Source organism: Somniosus microcephalus, chromosome 11, assembly GCF_052327205.1.
Source record: "Somniosus microcephalus isolate GS21.2 chromosome 11, FLI_Smic_1.0, whole genome shotgun sequence".
NCBI lineage: Eukaryota > Metazoa > Chordata > Chondrichthyes > Squaliformes > Somniosidae > Somniosus > Somniosus microcephalus.
This window is the reverse complement of record NC_140997.1, coordinates 133,899,024-133,922,071: the sequence shown is the minus strand read 5'-3', so window position 1 is coordinate 133,922,071 and position 23,048 is coordinate 133,899,024. Positions and strand designations below refer to the sequence as shown.

The 23,048-nt window shown below is 44.1% G+C and overlaps 1 protein-coding gene across 1 annotated transcript in view; it reads right to left on the bottom strand.

The window, feature by feature from the left end:
- The window catches only part of rad54l2 (RAD54 like 2), a 161,742-nt gene that overhangs the window by 111,205 nt on the left and 27,489 nt on the right, over nucleotides 1-23,048 (bottom strand). Inside the window, exon 2 of the mRNA XM_086001283.1 lies at nucleotides 5,522-5,690. Within this exon, the coding sequence (XP_085857409.1) occupies nucleotides 5,522-5,690 (169 nt within the window). The remainder of the gene's footprint in view (nucleotides 1-5,521; nucleotides 5,691-23,048) is intronic.

Below are 23,048 nucleotides of genomic sequence, written 5' to 3'. Positions count from 1 at the left end.
TAACAAATCAGCCCAGGTTACTGCAGTTAATTCATTTCTCATCCCTTCCAAGTTTGCCTTACTTATATATAAAACCTTGGTTTGTGACTCTTCCTTCTCCTTCATATACCTAATATCAAATTCAATCATATTATAGTCACTATTTGCAAGATGCTCCCTTACCATCAAATTGTTAACTCATTAATTTGGTTCAAGCTCCATTCCAGAGCTTCAGCACATATCTAGGCTGACACTTCAGTGCAATACTGAGGGAATGTATTGGAAAACATCTGACTTGTACTCCACAGTTCAGTCTACATATCCTAGCATTCTATTAGCTTTAACCATCACCTCCAAGTTCTCCTCCAACTCTCACTATTTTACTCGCTATCCCAACTTGGACCTGCATCACTGTTCCTTCATTGTTGCCGAGTCAAAATCCTGAAACTCCCTACCTAACAGTACTGTGAGAGTCCCTTCACCACATTGACTGCCGAGGTTCAAGAAGAAAGCCCACCTCCACCTTATCAAGGGCAACTAGGAATGGGCAATAAATGCTGGCCTTGCCAGTGACGCCCATATCCCAAGTATGATTTTTTTTTTTTTTTTATAATTGCTTTGCTACATTACCCAAATGTTCAAAGTTAACAGGCCTACCCTAACTCCCAGGTTCCTTTCTAATTCTCCCTGACAATTCAATTCTCTTCATTGTATATTTATAGCTCCGATAGCATCACTTTACCCTTTTCAATGTTAAATTTCCTTTATGTCCCCAATTGCGTGAGTAGCCCGAATCCTTGTGCACTTTTTTTTCTTGAATTGTCTTACGCCTACTGTTCTCCCTATTATAGTGTTGCAAGTTTGTCGGGTTAAGCTTACATTAGGCTTGGAAATCCAGAACTTTGACGTAGTTGGAAAAAAAAGGGGTCCAAACGCTGACCTCTGCACTCAACACCTTTCTCCCCCTCCCAGTCTGACAATTTACCGCGTATTAAATTTCCTTTTTTATTAATAAAACAAACTTCTTATCCAGTCCCACATTTTATTCCTGTAGTTTTTTAATAAATCTTCCATTTGAATCTGTCAGAAGTTTCCATTAGTCCAAAAAAAATTCAGATCATAGGGAGTTCCACCATGTATTTTATCTGCCATGTCCTTAAAAGGCAGGATCTTCCCCTTTTAAATGCACACTGCCGTTTCTCATTAGTTTATTACTGCACAGATCTCCAGCCTACCTCTTGGAAATACTTTCCATTAATTCATCTATTGTTGATATCAGGCAAATGGGGCTGTAGCTGCCAGTGTCAGATTTGGCACCTCTTTAAAATATAGAACCATTTGCCTGTTCCTATCCAATGGAACTTGAGACACTTGAAACATTTAAGTACCGAAAGCAGCAAGTCTGTATGGACGACGTTACATTGGGAATGCAGCACACAACTCAAACTGGCGAGTAAGTTTTGTCCCTTCCTCTCACACGTGTGCAATCCCGCTGGGCTTCGGATTCAGGGGCACCGGAGACCTGCTGGTATCCGGCTCGAGTTGTAATTCTTCATGAAAAAGCCTGTTCGATGTCAGCAGGTATTCAGTTGCGCAAATAATGTGGGGGATGGAGGAATTACAGCCAAGCCTGATCCCACCCTCAACCGACACCCGTACAGTGCACTTTCCAGCAGTGGTCATTAGATAATGATCAGCAGAGGGTACCCTGGATGATTTTCTTGTCCTTAACTCAAGGCTCCTGAAGTTAACATTTTCCACACTAATTTTCTCCCCTTCCCCATCTCTCGTAAACGTTCCAGCTCTTGGTGGGATACAGTTCCATGCATGTTGCTCTCCACTAACCTTTTTGCATGTGGGCGGGTGAGGCCAACTGTAGAATCCCTGCTGCTACCATGGCGCAGATCAGCAGACTCAGCAGTGGGAATCAAACCCACTGGGTCTGTATGGCTCAGTCATGTGTTGCCTTTATTGACTGATCCAAGAGATTTTTCATTTGAATGTTTTCAGACCAGCATACAGCATGTCTTCCACACATCATGGGTAGAATGGATACCTGGGAGTAAGTTACAGTCTCTAATCAAGGGGCTCAGATGCCAAAAAGCACAACAGCCTCCTCTGTGCTGAATGAGTTGATCTTGGGGCCAGTAAACACGGCACTACAATGGGCAGTAGGCAGGGCATTACAATGAGGCTCGGCAGCCTTGGGCTCGTGAGGAAACAAACAAAGTAAATCAGCCAGAATTCCTGCCCCTTGTCACTATTCAGTGAATAAAGTGCACAGCTGTGAATATTGGGTGAGAATGTGATTCACCCCGATGGCCAGATATTATGCCAGTACTCACCATGCAGGCTCACACCTAAAAATGGACTCTTGTGCATGGAATCATACCCATGGTTACAGCCTTGCATTAACTCCCAGGCGATATTTTTTGTAATGTAATGGCGACGATTCCGAGAGAGTTTTATTTTGTTTGTGGTCAGGTTCTGTATCAGCAACTGCTGGCACTGCACATCATAGAATCGTTACAACACAGGAGGCCGCCATTTGGCCCTTTGAGCCCGTGCTGGCTCACTGCAAGAGCACTTCAGCTAGTCCCAATCCCCCACCCTTTCTCCGTAGCCCTGCAAATTTTTTTCCTTCAGGGACTTATCTAATTCCCTTTTGAAAGCCACAATTGAATCTGCCTCCACCACAATCTCAGGCAGTACATTCCAGATCATAACCACTCGCTGCATAAAAGAGTTTTTCCTCCTGTCGCCTTTGGATCTTCTGCCAATCCCCTTAAATCTCGTGTTCTCTGGTTCTTGACTTTTCCACCAAAGAGAAGTTTCTCTCAATCAACCCTGTCTAGACCCTCATGATTTTGAACACCTCTATCAAATCTCCTCTCAATCTTCATTGCTCTAAGAAGAACAACCCCAGCCTCTCCAAGTCTATCCAAATAACTGAAGTCCCTCATCCCTAGAAACATTCTTGTAAATTTTTTTTGTACCCTCTCTAAAGCCTTCACATCCTTCCTAAAGTGCAGTGCTCAGAATTGGACACAATACTCCAGTTGTGGCCGAACCAGTGTTTTATAAAGGTTCATCATAACTTCCTTGCTTTTATATTCTATGCCTCTATTTATAAAGCCCAGGATCTCGTATGCTTTTTTAACTGCTTTCTCAAACTGTCCTGCCACCTTCAACGATTTATGCACAAAAAACCCCCGGTCTCTCTGTTCCTGCACTCCCAAGAGTCTAATGAGGGTGAGGAACTTAACGTAATTAATATAAGTAGAGAACAAGTACTAGAGGAACTAATGGGACTAAAAGCAGCCAAATCCCCTGGACCCGACAGATGGAGTATAATGTAGGGAAGTGTGAGGTTATTCACTTTGATAGGAAGAATAGAAAAACAGAATATTTTTTAAATGGTGAGAAACTTTTAAATGTTGGTGTTGAGAGAGATTTGGGTGTCCTTGTGCAAGAAACACAGAAAGCTAGCATGCAGGTACAGCAAGAAATAAGGAAGGCAAATGGCATGTTGGCCTTTATTGCAAGGTGGTTGGAGCATAAGAGTAAGGAAGTCTTGCTTCAATTGTACAGGGCCTTGATGTGACCACACCTGGAGTACTGTGCAGAGTTTTGGTCTCCTTATCTAAGGAAGGATAGACTTGCCTTGGAGGCAGTGCAACGAAGGTTCACTAGATTGATTCCTGGGATGAGAGGGCTGTCCTATGATGAGAGATTGTGTAGAATGGGCCTATACTCTCTGGAGTTTAGAAGAATGAGAGGTGATCGCATTGAAACATACAAGATTCTGAAGGGGATTGACAGGGTAGATGCTGAGAGGTTGTTTCCCCTGGCTGGAGTGTCTAGAACTAGGGGGCATAGTCTCAGGATAAGGGGTTGGCCAGTTAAGACCGAGATGTGGAGAAATGTCTTCACTCAGGTGATTGTAAACCTTTGAAATTCTCTGCTCCAGAGGGCTGTGGATGCTGAGTCTTTGAGTATATTCAAGGCTGAGATCCCTGTAGATAGATTTTTGGACTCTTGGGAGTCAAGGGATATGGAGATCGGGCAGGAAAGTGGAGTTGAGGTCGATGGTCAGCTATGATCTTATTGAATGGAGGAGCAGGCTTAAGGGGCCGTATAGCCTACTCCTGCTCTTATTATGATGTTCTTAAGAATTGCACCCTTCAGTTTATATTGCCTCTCCTCGTTCTTCCTACCAAAATGTATCATTTCGCACTTTTCTGCGTTAAACTTCATCTGCCATGAGTCTGCCCATTCCAGCAGCCTGCCTATGTCCTCTTGAAGTCTATCCCTCTCCTCCTCACTGTTCACTACATTTCCAAGTTTTGTGTCAATTGCAAATTTTGAAATAGTGCCCTGTACACTAAAGTCCAGATCATTAATATACAGATGATCAAGAAAAGTAGTGGTCCTAGTACTGACCCCTGGGGAACACCACTGTATACCTTCCTCCAGTTCGAAAAACAACCGTTCACCACTACTCTCGGTTTCCTGTCACTTAGCCAGTTTTGTTTCCATGCTGCCACTGTCCCTTTTATGCTATTATACTGCTGCTGTGTGATGACATTTCCACGAGAGCATCAGTGGCTGTTTACTGAGAAAGAATGTAGTACTAAATTATACAAGAGTGCTATATTGATTCAACCATTCGAGGGCAACTTGCTTCACGTTTCCAGTGTTTAAACTGATTCACGTACTCACTGGATTGGAAAACAAAGGCAACTGTCTTCCTCAGTGCCTCAATTGGTTAAAGCAGTGTGCAACTGAGTCATATTGACCAGGAATGTCACCAGCTTTGGTCTGTGTTTAGTTAGCTGATCTCATCTGGGGAAATGGGGGAGGAGTTAGAGCTAATTTTAAAGAGCTAGAGTTGATGCTAACTAGCATTTCTCTCTCAGTAAAAGTCTAATTACTGGAATAAAACAGCCACTGTGGCCTCAGTAGGGAGCTGAGCAACTACAGTAAAGACAGAAAACAGGCCAGGCTGTTACCAACACTGAGGGCAGTTCATTGTAATCCTGCTACAATCTTTTGTTTCTGTTTTTGAGCTCATGAAGGTGAGTGATGTTAATGCTGGTGAATAGAATTATTTTCATTTAGTATCAGGTACGACAGTTAAATTCAGATTAAAACTTCCTCCAGTGCTTTAAATAACAGGGTAATGTATTCTTTATTCTGTTAAAAATCTTCTTGGACAGTGCTCTATATTCAGTGCATTTCCCAAGAAACCTTCAACATTAATGGCTGAATGTCTGGGCACTGAATATGTTTTCATTATCAAGCTGCTTAGCGTCTTCTGACTTGGCCCTTTCCACAGGCCAAACAGCCCTCCTTTGACAACAGTATCTGCTTTAGAGCAGAACAAGCCAATCATATCAGGTTGTGCAGCTGGCTTCACATAGCTCTGTGGTCATGCAGAACAGAGCTCTGCACCAGTGTCTGTGTACTGTACATAATGCAAAATCATTGCCTGCGCTTTCCCAGAACTTATTAGAGATTAAGGAGGCAGAACTCGCTGTACCGGATGTTTCTCCTCATGTGGACAGGCTTTGTTGACCTCTTCTTGCCATTTTCTGAGCGAGCCTGTTTCTTTTCATTCTGTGATGAGGTAGTTGAAGTGGAACATTTCCATCCCCTGACATCGGGCTGTGGAGAATGCTCAGAACTGACAGGGGTGGGCTCAGAATCATCTGAAAGAAAGAATGGGAACAGGAGTTGAAATGCATTAGTTGGGGCTCTCTCCCAACACTCCACTTGTGCTCACAGCAACAAACTTTCAGGGGCAGGCTCGGGCCTTCTACCAGTCGAAACATAAATACTTAGACACTCTGTTAACACCAGTAACAATTATCCTTTACTCAAGTTATACACTGGACAGATGTACAGGATGTGCACTGCACTCTTCTGATCGATCCGCTAGGTGGAAAAGCACCATTGACATTTAAACTGTTTTCTGAAACTAAATTAACAAAATGTTTTGGAATTCTTAAGAGACTGTCACATTTTGGGATTTTTTGGCCATTTTCCACAAAGGATTTGGAAAAAAGAAAGCTATCTTTAAACGTTGGGTTTTCAAAGTACAGGAAACTTTCGATTTACCGGCACCTAAATAACCGGAAATCTCGGTTAACCGGCAAAATTCAGGAGTAGGTTCAGGTAAGTTTTACTTCATATTCTACTTGCCTTCCTCCATCTGTTGCTGTGCAAGGGTGTGGCTGCACCTGTTGCTAAGCTACAGAGACGCTTGGAACTTGTGGCCATTGTTCTGAACCTGTTGCTAAGCAACAGGGTTTGTTGCTTTATACGGAGCTCTCAGCACTCCGTATCTTTCACTATAGCTTTCGGTATCACAGTATGGTATGGCAGCTGTAGCTACTATGACCGGAAAGCCCTGCAGCGGGTAGTCAAAACTGCCCAACACATTACCGGCACCCGGCTACCGACCATAGAGCACATATACCAGAAACGCTGTTTACGGACCATCATCAAAGACCCTACCCACCCCAGCCACAGTCTGTTCGCCCTCCTGCCATCTGGGAGACGATACAGATGTATTCGCACCCGTACGACCAGACTTAGGAACAGCTTCTTTCCCAGGGCTGTCATCTTACTGAACTCCACAAATAAACTCTAAAGCCTGCACATCTGCCAATGCACTTTATGGTGGTTATGTTTATGTTAATGTATTACAAGCCAAATGTATGTTGAATGTTTAAATGTCTTAACCTAAATGTACACTCTCGGGAGCCGCAAGCCTACATTTCGTTGTACTGCACTTGTGCACTAACAATGACAATAAAGTTGATTATTATTATTATCCAGAATTTTTGATGAACCGGCACCACGTCAGTCCCGTCGGTGCCGGATAAAAAAAAGTTTCCTGTAAAGTGTATTCCCACAAATTTAGGGGAAAAAGTACCGAGTTGAAAGGTGGTTAATATGCTAATTGAAGTGGTTTTCCCCAAAGATGGTAAACAATAAGCAACTCGTTAGCTTGTCTTGATAATTAATGAACACCTCACACTCAATGTGTTGGGAGGTCTCTGGTCCTGGGTGCTTGGCAGAGATATAAAAAAAAGGAGGCAGAAACATCGGCAGACAGGTCCAGCAAAGGCAGTCAGGTTTTTCTTTTTAAAAAATAAACAGAAGCTGCAAACTTTGGCCAGGCTCAAGGAAATTGCAGGAGGCTAGTTAGAAGTTACTCTGGTGTGTGGAAGGGTGGTATTTTCATTATTTTATTACACAAAGACAATTTATACTGATTGAACTAAATGAGTCTGATCATAACTGTTGCTCAGTATCAATGTTGCCTGTAAGCTGCGCAGCGCAGCGCTCCAGGGTTCCTGTACAGCCGGTTTAAAAACCACACATGCGCAGTATTTTGAATGGGCCGTGCAGCTCCTTAAAGGCCCAAAAAAAATTACAGGGAACATTGCTCGGTATGTACACACGCTGTCAAATAAAACAGCTTAATGATTTGTAACCAGCTTCATTTTGTTTTCTCGGTCTGTCGTCAATGAGGTTGAAACACACATACGAAAGCCACAGGTTCTGGTATGGATCACAAGGGGGTACAATTGTTACCCCACAACCACCTCCCCCCCCCCGGGTTACATTATTGTATAGTTAGATACTGGTCAGCACAGTAATGTAAAATGCTCAGATCGCTTACGGAAATGACCGCTGTACCCGAGAGAACATTTAAGCCAAGACCCTAAACTTGAAACAAAACCCTTTAACTGGATCTTGGATTAACACAAACACAAGTGCTTCAACTCTGGTGTACTGCTGTGCTGTCATGGCGTAACTCTGGTTCTGCTGAGTGGACTAAAAATACAGCAGTAATTATACCTGGTTCAAGCAGCTCTGGCACCTCGAGAACAAATCTAAGCAGACAAGTCACAACAGTCAAGTGCCTAAAGAAAACCCAAACACTCTCAACAGCCCGGTAATCAATAATTATTTCTATTACCACAGGAAATTAAAGACAACTCCCCTGGCTGTCTGATAAGCTGCCTCAAGACATAGCCCTTTGGAATTTTACACCTCGGCCGGCTACCCTTTTTTGTGAAACATTGTACGTCAACAAGCAGTCAGGTCACAGAAGTGGAGAGCTCTCTACCCAGAACTGCAAAAGCTCTTAAGATTTAGCTTGATGGAAACTGCAGCCATGATGTCCTTTTTCAAAATCTACTGACCTGGCCTAGTTACAATTTAAATACTTAGATAAAATGTAGAGATGTTGGGACGCATCTCTGTTTCTGTTACAATGTGCATCACAAATACTGCAAACCGTCAGCACCGAGTCTGCAGTGCTCACTTCCCTGGTGAGTCAAGTGTCTATTATTGCATTTTATTGCTTAAACCAAAATGACTCAATAACCTTTCACCAATAATCACAATCTTGTCTTGTTTGTGGGCCACTCTCAGGAATGACGCAGTATTTCACACCACAGTGTGCAGATCTCCATTTGGAAATCCCATGCAGTGAGCTCCTGATTTCAATCGGCCCACTCTGGGCAGTTGCAAAGTAGAGGTCAGGTACTTCCCCACAGGAAGAGGAAGAAAGCTATAGAACCAATAGTTCCATCTGAAAGGTCCTCCAGTTTTTGTGTCTTTTTCTACCAATTGTTTCCTCCTCCTCATCCCCCAAGTGTTGACTCCTTACTGGCGATAGTTCCATGGGCACCAGTGCTACACCCAAGTAGCCATGTTTCATGTGCCAGCCCAGATGTAATGGCAACAAGCTACACAGCCAAGTCTAATTCTGTACACACCTGACATGCATAAACATGATCTTTCCAGGATAAAGATCAGGAGTGGGAACAGCACCTGTTCATTGCCTCCATAACAAAAGGGCGCTGAGGCCAATTGTAGTGCCCCTACTACCGCCCTCTTGATATCAGCTGGTTCATCACAGGTCAGGAATTAAACCTGGGACTGTATGGTTTAGCTACTTACTACGTAAATGCTCAGCTACTGGGTGCAGCCTTCCACTCACTTGCCTCTTAGCCCTTCCATTTAAGGACCCCTAACTTTGTCTCATTGAACAACAAAATGAAAAGATGGAACAGCACTGAACACTACCTTAATCGCTATCCAATGAATCTCGTGAAAAGCGCATGTCTGTGGATGTCTGGCAAAGATTGGATCGGGCTGGGCTGTGATGCTTCCCATAGTGTTGGCAGCACTGACAATAACCCACAGCTGGATGGAGGCCCAGAGACATTATCTGTAATGGGCTGCAGGCAAAGAGGAGTTGGGTCATAAATGACCTCCAAGCATACCACTATTTTAAGCAATGTAAAACCTGGGATAAATGACAGCGTTACAAGTCTTCCATGTGCTGCTGGAAAACTTTACAGCCTTCTGTGTTCCAAGATGTCACCTATCCAACAGCATGAACCATTTTGGCCCCTGCAGTGACGAGAAATATAATCCAATAAAACATGAGCACATGCAGGAGTACAGAACACAAGTAACAGCACACAGAGAAGGAATGGCCTCAAACTATAGTACAGCTACTTCTATTTTCCCTCCCCTAATGGAACTAGCACTGGTTCTCTCTCACTAATTTCAATCCTTACTGTTTTATCGCATTCATTGGACTGAATCTAGTAATTTTTTGTTGAAATGCATTTAATAAAATAATGAAGCAGTTGTGAAGAAAGCAGTGTTGGTTTAGAGGAAAGTGTTGCAGTAAATTTGAAACATTAGTGTTTGAAGTATAAGGCCCGCGGGGGGTGAGCATCAGACTCATATGCTATCAAACTCCAGGTCAATGCAACTTGGCATGAAGACGCAGGCACCTCTCCTGTCCTCCCCTGCCTCTCCACTGCCTTCCTTTAGTTTACATAATTACTATCAATGGTCACTGAACACTGACATTTTGGAAGGATAGACAGAAAGGAAAAGGAGGTGGGGTAGCTCTGTTAATAAAGGATGAGATCAGTGCAGTGGTGAGAAATGATATTGGTTCAGAAGATCAAGATGTAGAATCAGTTTGGGTGGAGATAAGAAATAGTATGGGAAAGTCGTCACTGGTGGGAGTAGTCTAAAGACTCCCTAACAGTAGCTACACTGTAAGAGAGTAAAAATCAAGAAATAATGGGGGCTTGTAAGAAAGGTACTGCAACAATCATGGGCAATTTTAATCTTCATACAGATTGGACAAATCAAATTTGCAAGGGTAGCCTTGAGGACGAGTTCATAAAATATATTCGGGATGGTTTCTTAGAACAATACGTTGTGGAACCAACCAGGGAGCAGGCTATTTTAGATCTGGTAATGTGTAATGAAACAGGGTTAATTAATGATCTCAGTGTAAAGGATCCTCTAGGGAAGAGTGATCATAGCATGATAGAATTTCAAATTCAGTTTGAGGGTGAGAAACTTGTGTCTGAAACTAGTGTCCTAATATTAAATAAAGGTAATTACAAAGGTATGAAGACAGAGTTGGCTAAAGTGGACTGGGAAAATAGATTAAAGGGTAAGATGGTAGATAAGCAGTGGCAGACATTTAAGGAGATATTTCATAACTCTCAGCAAAGGTTTATTCCAGTGAGAAAGAAAGACTGTACGAGAAAGATGAACCATCTGTGGTTAACTAAGGAAGTTAAGGATGGTATCAAATTGAAGAAAAAGGCATACAATGCTGCAAAGATTAGTGGTAGGCCAGAAGATTGGGAAATTTTTAGAAACCAGCAAAGGATGACTAAAAAAATAAAGAGGGAGAAGGTAGATTATGAGATTAAACTAGCTAAAAATATAAAATCAGACAGTAAGAGCGTCTACAGGGATATAAAAAGGAAGAGAGTAGCTAAAGTAAATGTTGGTCCCTTAGAGGATGAGACTGGGGAATTAATAATGGGAAACAGGGAAATGGTAGAGACTTTGAACAAATATTTTGTATCAGTCTAAACACTAAAAGCATTCCAATAATAATTGATAATCAAGGGGCTATAAGGAGGGAGGAACTTAAAACAATGATCACTAGAGAAAAAGTACTAGGCTAACTAATGGGACTAAAGGCTGACAAGTCCCCTGGACCTGATGGCCTGCATCCTATGGTTTTAAAAGAAGTGGCTGCAGAGATAGTGGATGCATTGGTTGTAATCTACCAACATTCCCTGGATTCTGGAGATCCCTGCGGATTGGAAAACCGCAAATGTAACTCCCCTATTCAAGAAAGGAGGGAGACAGAAAGCAGGAAACTATAGGCCAGTTAGCCTAACATCTGTCATTGGGAAAATGCTGGAATCCATTATTAAGGAAGTAATAGCAGGACATTTAGAAAATCATAATAAAACCATGTTGACTCTGCTTGATTGTATGAAAGGAAAATCGTGTTTGACAAATTTACTAGGGTTCTTTGAGGATGTAACGAGCAGGGTGGATAAAGGGGAACCAGTAGATGTAGTGTATTTGGATTTCCAGAAGGCATTCAATAAGGTGCTGCATAAAAGGTTACTGCACAAGATAAGATTTCACGGTGTTAGGGGTAATATATTAGACTGGATAGAGAATTGACTAACTGACAGAAAACAAAGAGTCAGAATAAATGGGTCATTTTCAGGTTAGCAATCAGTAACTAGTGGGGTGCCACAGGGATCAGTGCTGGGGCCTCAACTATTTACAATCTATATTAATGACTTGGATGAAGGGACCGAGTGTACTGTTGCCAAATTTGCTGACGATAAAGGTATGTGGGAAAGCAAGTTGTGAGGAGTACACAGAGTCTGCAAAGGGATATAGATAGGTTAAGTGACTGGGCAAAAATTTGGCAGATGGAGTATAATGTGGGAAAATGTGAGGTTATCCACTTTGGTAGGAAGAATAAAAAAGCAAAATATTATTTAAATGGAGAGAGACTACAGAATGCTGCGGTAGAGGGATCTGGGTGTCCTCGTACATGAAACACAAAAAGTTAACATGCAAGTACAGCAAGTAATTAGGAAGACAAATGAATATTGGCCTTTATTGCAAGGGGGATGGAGTATAAAAGTAGGGGCGTCTTGCTATAACTGTACAGGGCGTTGGCGAGACCAAACCTGGAGTACTGCATACAGTTTTTCTTCTTCGGCAGCACCTCCCAAACCCGTGACCTCTTCCGCCCAGAAGGACAAGGGCAGCAGGTGCATGGGAACACCACCACCTCCAATTTCCCCTCCAAGTCAGACACCATCCTGACTTAGAAGTATATCGCCGTTCCTTCATCGTCGCTGGGTGAAAATCCTGGAACTCCCTCCGTAACAGCACTGAGGGAGTACCTTCACCACTCGGACTGCAGCGGTTCAAGGCGGCGGCTCACCACCACCTTGTCGAGGGCAATTAGGGATGGGCAATAAATGCTGGCCTTGCCAGCGACGCCCACATCCCATAAAACTAATAAAAAAAAGCTTTGGTCTCCTTATTTAAGGAAAGATATACTTGCATAGAAGGCAGTTCAGAGAAGGCTCACTCGGTTGATTCCTGAGTTGAAGGGGTTGTCTTATGAAAGGTTGAGCCTATACTCATTGGAGATTAGAAGAATGAGAGGTGATCTTATTGAAACATAAGATTCTGAGGGGGCTTGACAGGGTAGATGCAGGAAGGATGTTTGCGCCTCGTGGGGGAATCTAGAACTAGGGGGCATAGTTTCAGAATAAGGGGTTGCCCATTTAAGACGGAGATGAGGAGGAATTTCTTCTCTTGGGGGTCGTGAATTTTTGGAATTCTTTACCAGAGAGCTGTGGAGGCTGAGTCAGTGAATATATTCAAGGCGGAGATAGACCCAATTTTGAAAAACAGGGGAATCAAGGGTTATGGGGAGCAGGCAGGAAAGTTGATTGAAGCCAAGATCAGATCAGCAATGATCTTATTGAATGGCGGAGCAGGCTCAAGGGGCCGAATGGCCTACTCCTGATGTTCTTATGTACTACAAAGCTTTACACCCCAGTACGGTTTATATATTCTTTTCATTATTAAAGTCTACATATTACGAGATCGTGGAGCATTAGTTTTTGCAATTCAGCTCAAATAGATTCCTTAGCTGTATTTTCCCTCATTGGTATAATCACTTGCATAAGGGTGGGGTGGGATTCCCACGGTGCTGACCGTGGTGAATTCCCCAGGGTCAGATTATGGCAACAATTTCGGTGGCACCCTGGCAACATTGGCGCTTGAACCTCAGAGCTTGATGACGGCTGGAAGTGAGGGTGGGGAAAGAGTGGCTGCAGGACTTGGACTGATTATCCCTCCGCCGATTTAAGTGACTGCTGTGGCTATTTAAATTTTTGCATGTTACGCATCACCTAAAACAGTCCTAATGTTCAGCATTGCTGAGGAAATAGTGACGTAAAATGTCACCCAAGACATTACACCATCATTACTGCCCCATTTAAAAATGCTTGGCTCATATTTGGGTGGACGCATGCTAGAAAATACACTGGGCGCAAAAATGGAAGGAGATGCAGTATAATGGGGTGGTCCCCATGGGATTTTCTACCCCATCCAAGCTAGTGCCACCGCAAAACTGGTGGTAGAGGAAATCCCTACCTTGGCTTTAAATTCTCTGATGGATTTATCTGGGTTTATGTTGTTGCTTCCAAAGCTACTAAATTGTGGTTTTATCTGCATTGAAATGAAAAGTTATGTTCGATCAATTAATCTTTGGAAGGCGCTTTGAAATAGCACAAGATCGGCAACAAGATGGGATGGGGCAAAAAAAGGTTTGTGTTTTTCAGCATCCATGCTTTAAGAATGGCCGTATCCGACGTCCTCATCTCCCTACAGCAGAATTTTGTTCTCCATGAACCTAACTCACAAGTTAATGGCGTGAAGTAGCCCGGGCTGTGGGCCAGAGAAATCAGACACGGTGAGTTAATCTGAAGTTTCTCTTCCAACCTATTTCTCCCATCTGTTCTGAAGATGCCAATTCAAGCTGGGGTACAGGTCCACCAGCAACACTGTCATACCTCACTAGGTCAGTCATTGAACAAGCACAAAATCTAGACAAGAATAGTGGAAGGCGATTGAACCACAAGTGGCACTGCGGCAATGCCTGATTATGTCCTGACTCAACATCCAGAGACTCCGCGGGGTCACTGGATAGCAATCAGGAGCGAGAACCATGGCTTTTATCCCGAGTCGTTGGAGCTAACTGCAGTACTCCAACTACCACCCCAGCTGACATCAGCTCAGACCAGGGTTGGAAACTGGGGTCTCCCTGGTTTGCACAACTCAGTATCAGAATATATGGCAAATTTGATTACGGAGCTGTTTGAGGGAAGCCCTGAAAGCAAGATTGTTATAAACTCAGAAGGATGAATATCCAAGCAGTAACTGATGAAAGCTACAACACACAATATTGGACTTGACCTTAATAACCCTCAATGGGTTCACCGCTCAGTCACTTGCCTCAAATATTTTGGGAATCAATGACTTTAAAAAAATTGGACAAAGAATGACTATCCCATTGCAGTGCTGCAGTCTAAATGATTATTTGCAGATGTCCAGATGCAAAACCTTAGCTGCAAAGATCTTATCAGATCAAGGTATAAAATAAATCAGCAAACAGCCGATTCTGATCATGTCAAAATCCCACACCTTCTAAAGATGCTCATAGGAACAGGTGGAGGCCATTCAGCCCCTCAAAGCCTGTTTCACCATTCTATTAGATCATGGCTTTTCTGCACCTCAACTAGATTTACCCCCCTTTGATCCACATCCCTTGATACCCTTACCTAAAAAAAAATCTTGTTGATCTCAGTCTTGTAAATTTCAATTGACCCAGCATCTACTACCTTTTGAGGAAAAGAATTCTAGATTTTCAACGTCATGGGCAGAGGCTACAAACCTGGATTTTCATATAGCAGAAAGGTCACATTAAGCCTTAAAACCTTATGTGGTAAAACACTGATTTATTTTACCCCTTCCCCCAGACAAGAGGCAGCAACCTCCATTACAATCCAGGCATCTCCCTAACTCCTCCCCCATTAACTTTTCCTTGTGCAAATGGTTTGATGACAGTTATTGTAACTGTCCGTATCTCCCTCAAATTGTGCATCTTCGGCTATACTGAGTTAGCGTAACCCAGGTCTAAATGAATATCACAGTCAATTATTACTGGGGAGTATGCAGGATGCCCAGTATGACTCCTGTTAGAAGTCGATAGAAAGTAACGCTACACCATTTTTTACAGGCTAAACTGCTGGTTAAATTTAATTAAAGAAAAAAATTCACAGAAGCAAAAACTGACCAAGATATTAAACAGCACAATACTTATCTAGGAGAACTGGAATCTGTCCACAGGGAGTTAATATGTCCTCTTCAGAATACTGCCATCAGCATTATTTGCTATCAGTAGAATGGAACAGCTTCTTGAAATAAATCAGATGCACTTTATTTTGCTCTTTGGTAAATGGTACGCAGTCTCAAAGCACAGCTTTCAGGATGAGGTATTACACATTGACTAGGTAAGCCTCAAACACCCAGAGTCCTGTGCTTCCCCGCTAGAAGTAAATATCAATAGCCAGAAATGGCCCATGTACCCCTTTGATTGCGTGGCTCCTTCAAAGAAATAGTTTTACAAAAAAAACTGTTGAGTCTTCATACCTCGGTAAACAATGGCTAGCAACTCTCTTTTCTTCCCTACACTCTCTCACCTTACAACCTGAAATTACGTATTAGTCTCTGGATAGCTACACCCATGAACATTTTAACCATGTTGCCCACCTAAAGGGAAACCTTTACTAGCTAATTTGTGATCAACAGCCCAACCTGGATTACATAGATGAAACATCTCCAGTCCACCATTTTGTACTTATTAAAGAACAGCCTCCATTTTAAACCTTAATTATTTCAAAGAATAGAATAGATTATTTCAACTATGTAAAAACAGAAATTTCCATGCCTTTGTCAATGACCAATGCAATTGTTATCCAGTTGCTATGAGAACACAGAAACAGCCCAGGATGGCTGACATCAATTTCTTCTCAGGGCTGGGGTGGGCGGGGGCAAGAAGAGGAGAACGCACTGGTTTCTGCTCAGCTCATGAAGCAGGCACCAAGTCTACAGTCCTCCCTTTCAGAAACTCAAATCTTAAATTTTCCATGGTTCTGGGGTGCCACACAGTCAGTAGTGGCTGGTCGGGTTTTTCAGTTTCATGCTTGAAGCCAAGTCATCAACCGGTGCTTAAAATGTTCCTTTTAGGGAAACGTCCCCATTTGTTCTTACTCCTTTGACTGCCTGGCCTGGTGTCTCTATAGCCGAGCGGAAAGGCAAATAGGCTGTGGTCGATGTCACTTCACCAGAAACCACATGCATCAGGAAATGGTGGCACCAGCACTCCACCAACTTCAATATATAACCAGGCAATCCTGTGACAGTCAAGGTATTAAGGTGAAGCAAGATGGAATTTAGTACTTAGCAGGGGAGCATATAACGGCCAAAGTCAAGCTGTCATCTTAATTACCCTTCACTCCCTTCAAAAACGTTGCAATGTTCAATATCAGAGATGTTCACTATGGATGAATTGTAGGAGCTTCCTCTCCCATTGTTCTGACTCCTGACAACTTGATGGCTCCTGTCACTTGAAAGGTTATTTTACTGATTGGATAGTGACTGTTTCACGCTTTCTCTGCCCACATTCACATGATCATGTCATGCTCATGAGTGGCACTATGAGTCAGGAGTTTATATCTCAGTAGCAGCAGGGAAGGAGGGAGAGAAAGACAGAAAGAAAGAAACAAAGTATAAAAGAAATAATTAAATCAAGGATCAGTGGTTAGGTGACGCCAAGTTTGAGTTTAAAAAGACTGCAGACTCAAACAGGAAGCGGAAGGGGATGCTGAGGGAATCAAGAGTAGATTTCAATGCATTGAAGTCTATATTTAAGGGAGACAGAAACAAGAATTTCCTTTCAATATCAACTGATTGACACACACACACAACCATTATAGTGCCTCATCCATTAGATCATCGTATGCAGGAAGCTTGAAGTGAAAAATTAAAAAATGGTGCCACAGTTCTAAACAGAACAATATGTACATTCTTAATGCTCAAGGGAGTGAATGAACTGCCCTCGGGGAAGGGGGACAGACAGACACATGAGTGGTGTTACAAATTGTGGCTTGGGGGAAGGAAATCACTGACAAAAAAATCATTCACTTTTGGAATAGCTTTATGCTCAGGGTGAGGGATTTTTTCCCCCATAATTTATAACCCAGTCCTGAATACTTCCTAGTCAGGCATAGCAAAACTAGAAGCATACTAAAGCTCCCTCTCTCTTCTGTCCCAAGAACAACAACTTGTGCCTTTAACAAAGAAAACATCCCAAAGCACTTCACAGGGGCATAAAGGTGCCCAAGGCTCTTCCTCAGAAGAGTACCCCTTACTGCACCAATGTGATACTTTGCGATTTCTCACACCAGCCATCTTGTTACCTCCCTGACCAAGACTGCTAATTTGTTGAATTAGAAACATAGAAGATAGGAGCAGGAGTAGGCCATTCGGCCCTTCGAGCCTGCTCCGCCATTCAATGAGATCATGACTGATCATCCAAATTCAGTACCCTGTCCCTGCCTTCTCCCCATATCCCTTGATCCCTTTAGCCTTAAGAAATATATCCAACTCTTTCTTGAATATACTTAATGAACTGGCCTCCACCGCCCTCTGTGGTAGAGAATTCCACAGGTTCACCACTCTCTGGGTGAAGAAATTCTTCCTCATTTCAGTCCTAAATGGCTTACCCCTTATCCTTAGACTATGACCCCTGGTTCTGGACTCCCCGGCCATCAGAAACATCCTTCCTGCATCTAGTCTGTCCAGGCCTGACAGAATTTTATAGGTTTCGATGAGATCCCCTCTCAATCTTCTAAACTCCAGTGAGTATAAGCCCAATTGACACAATCTCTCCTCATACGTCATTCCTGCCATCCCAGGTATCAGCCTGGTGAATCTTCGCTGCACTCCTTCCATGGCAAGAACGTCCTTCCTCAGGTAAGGCGACCAAAACTGCACACAATACTCAAGGTGTGGTCTCACCAAGGCCCTGTACAACTGCAGCAAGACACCCTTGTTCTTGTACTCGAACCCTCTTGCTACGAAGGCCAACACACTATTTGCCTTCTTAACCGCCTGCTGCACCTGCATGCTTACCTTCAGCGACTGGTGCACAAGAACACCCAGGTCTCTTTGCACTTCCCCTTCTCCCAATCTGTTGCCATTCAAATAATAATCTGCCTTCCTGTTTTTGCCACCAAAGTGGATAACCTCACATTTATCCACATTATAGTGCATTTGCCATGTTTCTGCCCAATCACCCAACCTGTCCAAATCGTACTGGAGTTTCACAACATCCTCCTCACAGCATACCCTCCCACCCAGCTTTGTGTCGTCTGCAAATTTGGAGATATTACATCCAATTCCCTCGTCCAGATCATTAATATATATTGTGAACAGCTGGGGTCCTAGGATCGATCCTTGCGGTACCCCATTAGTCACTGCCTGCCACTCGGAAAACGACCCGTTTATTCCAACTCTTTGCTTTCTGTCCGCCAACCAGTTCTCTATCCAAGTCAATACCTTGCCCCCAATTCCATGTGCCTTAATTTTGCACGCTAATCTCTTATGCGGGACCTTATCGAAAGCCTTCTGAAAGTCCAAATACACCACATCCACTGGTTCTCCCTTATCTATTTTACCAGTTACATCCTCAAAAAATTCCAGTAGATTAGTCAAGCATGATTTACCTTCTGTAAATCCATGTTGACTTTGTCCGATCCAGTCACTGCTTTCCAAGTGCTCTGCTATTACATCTTTTATAATGGACTCTAGCATTTTCCCCACTACCGATGTCAGGCTTACCGGTGTATAATTCCCCGCTTTTTCTCTGCCACCTTTTTTGAATAGTGGGGTAACATTAGCTACCCGCCAATCCATGGGTACCGTTCCAGAGTCTATCGAGTTCTGGAAGATGACCAGCAATGCATCTACTATTTCTAGGGCCACTTCCTTAAGTACCCTGGGATGTAGATTATCAGGCCCTGGGGATTTATCGGCCTTCAGTCCCATCAATTTTCCTAACACCATTTCCCTACAAATACTGATTTCTTTCAGTTCCACCCTTTCATCAGACCCTATGTTCCCCGGCATCTCTGGGAGGTTATTTGTGTCCTCCTTTGTGAAGACAGAACCAAAATATGTATTTAGTTGGTCTGCCATTTCTTTGCTCCCCATTATAAATTCCCCCGATTCTGACTGCAAGGGACCTACGCTTGACTTCACCAATCTTTTTCTCTTCACATATCTATAAAAGGTTTTACAGTCAGTTTTTATGTTCCCTGCAAGCTTACTCTCATATTCTATTTTCCCTTTCTTAATTAATCCCTTTGTCCTCCTTTGTTGAATCCTAAACTGCTCCCAATCCTCAGGATTATTGCTTTTTCTGGCCAATTTATATGCCCTCTCCTTGGACCTTATGCTATCCCTAATTTCCCTCGTTAGCCACGGTTGAGTCACCTTTTTTTGTTTTATTTTTATGCCAAACTGGGATGAACAAATTCTGTAGTTCATCCATTTGGTCTTTGAATGTTTGCCATTGCCTATCCACTGTCAACCCTTTGAGTGCCATTCCCCAATCAATCCTACCCAACTCGCTCCTCAGACCATCGTAGTTTCCTTTATTTAAATTGAGGACCCTAGTCTCCGAGTCAACTACTTCATTCTCCATCTTAATGAAGAATTTGATCATATTATGATCACTCTGACCCAAGGGGCCTCGTACAAGAAGATTGCTAATTAATCCGTTCTCGTTACATAATACCCAGTCTAAGATGGCCTGATCTCTGGTTGGTTCCTCGACATATTGGTCCAGGAAACCATCCCGTAAACACTCCAGGAATTCCTCCTCCACAGTATTGTTACTAATTTGGTTGGCCCAATCTATATGTAGATTAAAGTCACCCATGATGACTGCTGTGCCCTTATTGCACACTTCTTTAATTTCCCTTTTAATGCCATCCCCAACCTCCGCCTTACTGTTTGGAGGTCTATAAACCACTCCCACTAACGTTTTTTCCCCTTAGTATTTCTCAATTCTACCCATACAGATTCCACCTCATCAGAGCTAATATCCTTCATTACAATTGTGTTAATCCCTTCTTTAACCAGTAATGCTACCCCACCTCCCTTTCCTTTTTGCCCATCTTTCCTGAATATCGAATACCCCTGGATGTTGAGTTCCCAGTCCTGGCCTTCCTTGAGCCACGTTTCCGTAATCCCAACCAAATCGTATTTGTTTACTTCTATTTGCGCAGCTAATTCATCCACCTTATTACAAATACTCCTCACATTAAGACACAAAGCCTTCAGGCTTGTTTTTTTAACACTCTTAGACCTATTAGAATTATTATTTACTGTGGCCATGTTTGATTTAAACCGTTGATTTCTCTGACTGCCACTTTTGTTTTTCTCCTTCCTATCTTTTGCTTTATCCTTGTTTCCCTTTCCTCTGTCTCCCTGCTCAGGTTCCCAACCCCCTGCCATTTTAGTTTAAACCCTCCCCCACAGCACTAGCAAACACTCCCCCTAGGACATCGGTTCCAGCCCTGCCCAGGTGCAAACCGTCTGGTTTGAACTAGTCCCACCTCCCCCAGAACCGGTTCCAATGTCCCAGGAACTTGAATCCCTCCCCCGGCACCATTCCTCTAGCCACGTATTCATCTGAATTAGAGGCAGCTTTGTGCTGTGAGGCCTTACCCATTAGGAACTGGATTGAGACTACCAAAACTCATTTCACATAGGGCCCTTATACCCAGCAGATATTGGAGACCTTCACCAGATCAGTCTGGGGGCTGGATTTGAACACAGGTCCAGAGGTGAAAGGTCAGTGTTTGCCCCTGCCCCGACAAAAAAAATCTTAACTTTTGGGCTGATTTCCAGTCGTATTTTTTTAATACAAAGGATAGACAACAGGGAGTGTATTTCCCATTAATGAAGGGGAAATTGGCATCTTCTATACTGGTATTGGCATTACTCCTGCCTAAACTAGAACAATGCACTCGGATCAACGATATTGCGTCACTTGCAGCTTGTGCGACCCCAGTTTCAACTCTGCATCATTGCCCGAGGGAGCCTGCTTACCAATCTGCCGCTGAGTGTTGACTCTTCCAGCTTTTTCCACACAACCAGGTGCATATTAAAATCTATCTATATATATACACACATATATATATATATATATATTATTATATATAAAAGGATTGATCTGTCTGTCTGTCCGGCTATACACTTAAGTTATAGAGCGTACCTACACGTGCGTTACATCAAAAGAAAGCTTACGATTCCGGAACGGTCATATGCGTATTTACGTTTTGGCGAGACAAAAATTGCGCCCGCAGTATCCAAAAAACGTTCAAAATTCCGCTCATTAGCATAGAGCGACATTAAGGTCGACCAATCGTACGGTCGAGCGACCCGACGGTCGACCAATCACTGCGTGGCAGGGGCGGGTTCGTCGCGCATGCGGGCAGGCCCTCCTAGAGTCGAGCAAGAGGACGGTTGACCAATCATACGCTTCAGTGACATGAGGGTCGACCAATCGGTGCGTGTGTTGGTGGGCCTAATCGTTTTGAACTGAGGTGAGTGTCAGCCATCTTGATTCCATTCTTTTTCCCGCTTTCTGCGTTTTTCTTTTCAAACCTACATTTCTAGCAAAAAAAAATTGCTTTTATTAAATTGTTCTTAAAAAAACTTCATTCATTTGTAAATATTTTCTCTAACCTGATGATTCTTTTTCTTACTTTTCCCCATTTTTGTAAGGCCTCAGAACCTAGGCCTCAAAGCCTGGGCCTCTCCTGCCCAGCCACGCCCGGGCTGGGTAATTGTCCCACGGCTTCTGCTAAGCTCCCCCCCCCACCCCACTCCGTCACGTTACCCGGGGCAACGGCGTCGGCCACGAGGGTCATGGGACATACACAGGGTGCGCGCGCAGCAGGAGCAGCTCAGGCGCGGCGTCTCCCTCTGTTCCCCGCTTGGCTCGGGCGGGGGGCTCGGAGAGCGGGGCTCTCGGGAGTGCGGATCTCGGGCGGGGCTTGGAGAGCGGGGAGGGTTACCCCGGCAACCGGGCCCGCCGGCCGTCTCTCACATCCGCAATGGGTGGTCTTGAAGCCAGCTCGGGAGGGCGGGGCCATGTCAGTGCGTGGGGCGGCACGGAGCTCCGCGGAGCCATCGCCGGCGCTGGGCTCGGGTGCTTTGTGGCCTGCGGCCAAACGGCGGCTGCGGACCTTGACCTGACCAGGGCGCTGGACTCGGCTGGGCCATGTCTTTGCGAGTGTTCGCCTCGGCCAACGGCATCAGGGTGACGGCCGAGGCCGCCAAAAGCGTCCAGGGGAACGCGTTCATCCAGGTGCCGAGGCCCGGGCCCCGGGCGGGGAAGAGGCACGGGGGCGGGGAAGAGGCACGGGGGCGGGGAAGAGGCACGGGGGCGGGGAAGAGGTATGAGGGGGGCGGTGGGAAAGAGGTATGAGGGGGGCGGTGAAGAGGTTGGGCGGGGGGGGGGGGGAAAGAGAAGAGGTAGGAGGGACGTGGCCACAATACAAGATCTGCTTCTGGAAAAACTCGCACTTGTGGCGATTAGCTCGTAGCTCATATTCCTTTAATCTGGTGAGCACCTTCTCCAAGTTGGCGAGGTGATCACTGTCATTTTCGCCCGTGACCAGGATGTCGTCCAAATAACACTGGGTCCCTGGAATCCCTTGCAGGACTTGATCCATCGCCCTTTGCCAAACAGCCGGAGCCGATGCTACCCCGAACACCAGCCGGTTGTATTGATAGAGACCTTTATGAGTGTTGATCGTGAGGTATTGTTTGGAGGCTTCTTCTACCTCCATTTGCAAGTGCGCCTGGGCTAGATCAATTTTGGTGAAGCGTTTACCTCCAGATAGCGAGGCGAAAATATCCTCAATTCGTGGAAGCGGATATTGTACCGTGTGAAGGACTGGGTTCACTGTCACCTTAAAATCCCCACAGATGCGGACCTTCTTTGGTTCCCCAGGCGTATTACTCAA